This window comes from Grammomys surdaster, unplaced genomic scaffold, assembly GCF_004785775.1.
Source record: "Grammomys surdaster isolate TR1022 unplaced genomic scaffold, NIH_TR_1.0 65, whole genome shotgun sequence".
Classification (NCBI taxonomy): Eukaryota; Metazoa; Chordata; class Mammalia; order Rodentia; family Muridae; genus Grammomys; species Grammomys surdaster.
The window spans coordinates 7,016,604-7,023,276 of NW_021604567.1; the positions used below are offsets into that span (position 1 = coordinate 7,016,604).

The 6,673-nt window shown below is 41.2% G+C and overlaps 1 protein-coding gene across 1 annotated transcript; it reads left to right on the top strand.

Moving 5' to 3' along the window:
- The first annotated feature begins 4,908 nt into the window (after nucleotides 1–4,908).
- On the top strand, nucleotides 4,909–6,274 carry LOC114624779 (fructose-bisphosphate aldolase A). The gene has a single exon (XM_028771872.1). The coding sequence runs from the start codon at nucleotides 4,985–4,987 to the stop codon at nucleotides 6,077–6,079; it is 1,095 nt and encodes a 364-aa protein (XP_028627705.1). The 5' UTR covers nucleotides 4,909–4,984; the 3' UTR covers nucleotides 6,080–6,274.
- Nucleotides 6,275–6,673: the final 399 nt, after the last annotated feature.

Sequence of the window (6,673 nt, forward strand, 5' to 3'; positions counted from 1 at the left end):
CAAGAGACATCCTCAAGAGCAGAAGAGCTGAAGAGCTGACACTGCCTCCTATCAATGGAGACAGACGGTGATGGCCTTGCCAAAGCAGTACTAGAGAGCTCACCTAGGTGTTGCAGATGCAGAAGAGCCTGTCAGCTAGACAAGCTCAGCTACCACCCAGGCCCAGATCCAGGGACTGGAGTTGCCCACCCCAAAAATCTATATCATCTGTGACCAGTTCAAGTGTGTAAGAGGGCTGTTCCTGCTGATCCAAAAATACAGGATATCCACGAGGAGTCCAAGTGAGGATCCAATATTGATAACATGGTAGAAGCCGGAGATGTTGAAGCATGCCAATGACTCATGGAGATGAACATTTGCAAGTGAAGATGTGTCCATGCAGTGGTATATTGTGGGGACATACTGTGAAACAACATAAATTCCACAAAGATATGTTTTTATGCTTTATTTTGTTTTGTTTGTGTTTGTGTATGTTTTATTTTATTTTGGGAGGTAGGCAAGGTTCAAGGGCAGTTAGGAGGTGTGGTAGCTTTAATATGCTTGGTCTATGCAATGTGGCAGTATTAGGAGGTGTGGTCTTGTTGGAGTCGGTATAGACTTGTAGGAAGAAGTGTGTCATTATGGGGTGGACTTTGAGGTTATATGATCAAGCTCCACCCATTGCACACCCATTTCTACTGCCTTTGGATCACTATATAGAATTCTCTGTTCCTTCAGCACTATGTCTGTCTGGATTTTGCCATGCTTCCCTCAATGATGATAATGGACTGAGCTTCTAAAAGTATTAGCCGGCCACAGTTAGTTTTCCTTTGTAAGAGTTACTTTGGCTATGGTGCCTTCATAGCAATAAAACCCTAAATAGTACAGAAATGGATAGGAAGGTGAGTGGGACTGGATTACATGATGTGAAACTCAGAGAATGAATAAAAATTCAAACAAAAATTGTGGTTGCTTGTAAAGAAACATCTGTTTGAACTGGAGATCAGTTCTAACAATCAGTTCTCAAGAAATATGAGACAATAATTATTACAAATACAAGGTTAGGCCCTATGTATTTTATACAGTGCAGTCCAGGATACCTAAAACTCTACTATCCGAAGCCCAATCTCAAGGAAGAGTCTTGTAGCTCTTTGGAGTGTTTGCAATTCCTTGGGCATTTATTGATGTGAATGTGTATTGAGAAACTAACATATTTACATTAGGGGTAATTTGGGGTTCTATATTCTTAATGGATTATCCTTTGGGGATATCAGACATAACTACAAGCCAGAGTGAGGCTTTATGGAGATGGGAAAATAAAAAATTTTAAGACCAATTTTGAAGGTATTGATGTCATATAAGAAAGTGATTAACAATCATACCTATTCTTTGGCAACTTCTGCGCTGATGACTGCAAAGATGTGAAGGGGAAGAAGAATCGATTGACATTTCCATGCATGACAAAAGAATCAAGGAGAAATCTGTAGAACTTCAAATCTGTTTATTTAGAACTTATTCGGTATTAGTTTAATTCTATGTCCATTTAGTGAATCAGTAGTACTAGTTATTTAAGCTATGGCCATATGTGTCTACAAATATGTTATTAGTCTCATCTTGTGGAGCAGAACTTCATTCCTATCATAAATTGTTAGCTTAGCACTGTGATGTGTATATCTTTATTGCACAACTGGGTGTATAGAATTTTGAACATTCTTTCTGAAGACTGTCAAAGTTGCTTTGCCTGCCACTACTTACCGCTCAGAAAGGAAAACAAGTTATTTGTACTGTATATGCACACAATTCAAGTATGATGCTCTTATGTACTTTGGATGTCATAGCTAATTTTCTATTGCTGTGATAAGACATCCTGACACAGTTATTTTATAGAGGTCGCCTTTTATTGAGTTCTTACAGTTGTGGAAGAATAGAATCTATGACCATCATGAAAGAGAACAGGGTAGCAGACAGGAAGTCAGTCAAGGTGCTGGAGAGAAGCTGAAAGCAAACATCCACAAGCACAGGGCATATGGTGAGCTACCTGGGAATCAAATTGGATTTTTTTAAACTTCCAGTTGCACCTCTGTGGAACACCTCCTTCAGAAAGACCATACCTCTTATTTTTACCCAAGCGGTTCCATTCAATCTTGGAGTCAAATATATGAAACCTATAGGGGCCATTCTAAATCAAAACGCCAGACTGTACATGCGAATGTAGATGTTTTTATAAATTGGTGGACAAATTACTTGTCTTCCAAAAAAATTTAGAGAAGAGAATAGTCTACAGTGATTGTGATTTCAGTAATCACTGTGGCATAAGAAATAAAATCTGTTTCATTATGGTGCTGAAGATCCAGTGTTGCTCATAGTGTTACTGATAAAAATTCTGTGTGCTGCCTTTGGATGGCATGAAGGACAAATGGAGTGTGGACACTTGGCATTTTCTGCTCTGAGACATACTTCACTGGAGAAGAGAATAGATTGGAAGAATAGCACAATGGCTCAAAATGCTGAACTATGATATCGTCAAAAAAAAATGTGCCTAGTGGCTGTCTGTAGCAATATATGACTAATTTTCATCAGGTGACCAATATATGACACTGTTCTTATAAAGGTGTGATACAAAGTCAAGGAAACCCAAGATATAAATGGCACTGGGAACTCTTAGCATTGCATTACTCTTGCTAATGACTCACTTACAGAACTTTTGCTTCCAACTCAGTCAACCTTGGATCCGAATTTATTGGATTGTGAGTAAGAAATCTTTTCACAATGGTCCTATTAAACTTAAAACCGAAAAGCCTCTTGAATACTGAAGACACTTTGAATCGTTCTGAGAAAATATGTATAGAATGGAATATTTTGCTGACTTCAGTGTATGGTTTCTTTTTCCAAAGGTAGATATCTTAGATGATTTTATCACAATTATCTTAGACAAATAAAGGCAATATCAATTAACTGGATGAGCCTGAGCTCCCAGAGAATAAGCTATAAACCCAAGAGTGCACATGTAAGGGCCCACGGCTTCTGCTACATATGTAACAGAAGATGGACTTATCTCACATCAATGGGAGGAGAGGTCCTTGGTCCTGTGGAAGCTTGATACCCCAGTGTAGGAGGATGCTAGATTAGTGAGGCTGGAGTGGGTGGGTGATGGAGCACCTTCATAGAGCCAAAAGGGAGCAGGGAGAGGGAAGACGATGGGATGGTGAATTTGTGAATGGGTAATTGGAAAAGGGGATGGATATCATTTGAAATATAAATGAATAAAATGATTAATAAGAAATTGAAAAAACCTATCTGATAGTTTTTTATCTTTGCTAGAACATGCTTCTCATTGTACCCTCTCAGATAAAATGTGAAGAAACTTCTTGAGTTGGAATCAGTATCAACAGTGACTACTAATTGTTTTTTAACTTGATCAAGAAAAGAACTCCTTTCCTGCAACAGGGGTACAGAGCTCTACCTTGTCAGAAAAAACTACCTGTTGAATGTATTTTATTCTATTTGTTTACCAAATTTGTATGTTATATGAGAAAGGGTTTTACTTTGAAGCTCAGGATGGTGTTTGAACTCATGACAATTTTCTTGGTGTTGGTAAACTTCTACAATCATGTTTTGCTTCTTTTCCTTCTAACACATGAAATTTTAACATTTATTCCTGTTAGTGTTGCTGTGTAATGTACATATTTATGGAGTACTATGTGCTATTTCTGGGCACCAATAGGCAATGCTTAATTAGAATGAGCTTATCTTTCTCCTCCTCAGATTTCACTTTCTTGTGATAATGACATCTTTTCTTACATCTCAACTGAATATGTAATACATTATTTTTATAAGTAGTGGCCCTACTTTGCAAAGGAACAGTAAGACTTATTTCTTTTATTTAACACCATAACCATTTATCAACCTTTGCCCATTCTCTCTCCCACTACTACTCAGTTCCCTCAGAACTACATTTGTACTCTCAGATTCTAAGAATTGTTTTGAATAAGAAAAGTAAGCAAGAACATCAAGTACTTTTGATTCAAACTGTCTTGTTCCAGGCTCAAGATGACACACTGTTGAAGTTGTAGAACAGTGTTTGGTACATTTCTGTCCCCAATTTTCCAGATTTTCTGCTACAAAAGAGGAGCTAAATCAAGTGTTTCAATTGCAATAGTGGACTTAGAGATGAAAATAGAACATAGGACAGACACTGGAACTTCGTGAGCAAAAGGACAGACTAAGAATTAGTGGCGATTGTTCATAAAGTGGATAGTGTCTGTCTTCTGAGCATATGGTTATAACCACATCTTATACTCTCTGACAGTTAGCTAGAGTTATTGCCTAGGGAATTACAAAACAAGGGATATTGTTCTTCTAGGTTTACTAAAACAATTTCTCACTCAAGAATATCCCATCCCTTTCTTCTATCCACCAAATGAATTTTGATTTTTAGATGTTTATGTCCAGAAAGCCACCATGTCTTGGTGAGTCTCATGTCTTGGTTCTCATTACAAGGTCATTATCACTTTCCCTACTAAGGTTAATAGGCACATTGAGTGTTGATGTGTATGTTTTGTTAACTTATTAGAATGTAGGGAATCACCAGCTACTTTTGCTGGTCCAGCATCATCACTGAATTTCTTTCATTTTCCCATAAATATATTTTTTAATATGAAAGTAGTACTGTGTGAGGAAATTTATTGAGCTCTTAAAAAATTGAGTCTTTTAAAAGATTTTTGTTAAAGAATGTTTATTTCAATGATTAAAGTTAGCAGGCATAATGTAAGTCATTTGGAGTGTTAATGGGTGTACTTGAATGTCAAAATAAAGAAAGAATGTGAAGAAAAGAGACTAGTAAAATGATGGAGAGAAGCAGCTCAATAACTAATTCTTGGCCGCAGAACGAGGTTCTGGTGACCCTAGCCGCGTTCGCTCCTTAGTCCTTTCGCCTACCCACCGGCATACCAGGCAGACCCACCCCGTCCTGTGCCAGGAAAGTGCTGCCACTACCACTGGCACCATGCCCTACCCATACCCAGCACTGACCCCGGAGCAGAAGAAGGAGCTGTCTGACATCGCTCACCGAATTGTGGCTCCGGGCAAGGGCATCCTGGCTGCAGATGAGTCCACTGGAAGCATCGCCAAGCGCCTGCAGTCCATTGGCACTGAGAACACAGAGGAGAACAGGCGCTTCTACCGCCAGCTGCTGCTGACGGCCGATGACCGTGTGAATCCCTGCATTGGGGGGGTGATCCTCTTCCACGAGACACTGTACCAGAAGGCAGATGATGGACGTCCCTTCCCCCAAGTTATCAAGTCCAAGGGTGGTGTTGTGGGCATTAAGGTAGATAAGGGTGTAGTGCCCCTGGCAGGAACCAATGGCGAGACCACTACCCAAGGGCTGGATGGGCTGTCTGAACGCTGTGCCCAGTATAAGAAGGATGGCGCTGACTTTGCCAAGTGGCGCTGTGTGCTAAAGATTGGGGAACATACTCCCTCGGCCCTTGCCATCATGGAAAATGCCAATGTTCTGGCCCGTTATGCCAGCATCTGCCAGCAGAATGGCATTGTACCCATTGTGGAGCCTGAAATCCTCCCTGATGGGGACCATGACTTGAAGCGCTGCCAGTATGTAACTGAGAAGGTACTGGCGGCTGTCTATAAGGCTCTGAGTGACCACCATGTCTACCTGGAAGGCACATTGCTGAAGCCCAACATGGTCACCCCTGGCCATGCTTGCACTCAGAAATTTTCCAATGAGGAGATTGCCATGGCAACGGTCACAGCCCTTCGTCGCACAGTGCCCCCTGCTGTCCCTGGGGTCACTTTCCTGTCTGGAGGGCAGAGTGAGGAAGAGGCATCCATCAACCTCAACGCTATCAACAAGTGTCCCCTGCTGAAGCCGTGGGCCTTGACTTTCTCCTATGGCCGAGCCCTGCAGGCTTCTGCTCTGAAGGCCTGGGGTGGGAAGAAGGAGAACCTGAAGGCAGCCCAGGAGGAGTACATCAAGCGAGCCCTGGCCAACAGCCTCGCTTGTCAAGGAAAGTATACCCCAAGTGGCCAGTCTGGAGCCGCAGCCAGTGAATCTCTCTTCATCTCTAACCATGCCTACTAACCAGAGCTGATCTAAGGCTGCTCCATCAACACTCCAGGCCCCTGCCTACCTACGCACTTGCTACTGAAGAGGGGCCTTCAGCCTCTTTCCCATCACTCTTGCTGCCCTCGTGCGTGCGGTGTTGTCTGTGAATGCTAAATCTGCCATCCCTTCCAGTCCACTGCCAATAAACAACTATTTAAGGGGGAAAAAAAATAACTAATTCTGTGTTTCTTAAGAAGATACCTAATCATTACCTATGCACTGTCATGGAAGGTGCAACATACACTGTCACCTCAGTAGAGTTTTCCTTCTGGAGGACCACTCATAGCTAATGAAAGGTCCAGATCTGATCAAGTGAATAACTACACATATATTTTATGCTTGGCCACAGATAAGCACAAAACCTCTATTTATAAAATCAGATGTTGAGAATGAGATGAAGAATATTTCCCTCCTGGGAAGTCTAGCTCTGCACACTTCTAGCAGGTGGACAGCAACAGTAGTAAGAACATACTTCAGTGATGAGAAAGAGTTGGAGACAAAACCAGTCTACCTTAGTGCTGTTCAGTTAGTTTCTTTAGTCAATAATTGCAGTTTAATTTCATCAGTTCT

What these genes read in the sequence shown, in the direction of transcription:
- LOC114624779 (XM_028771872.1), top strand. Translation starts at nt 4,985, where the DNA reads ATGCCCTACCCATACCCAGCACTGACCCCGGAGCAGAAGAAGGAGCTG.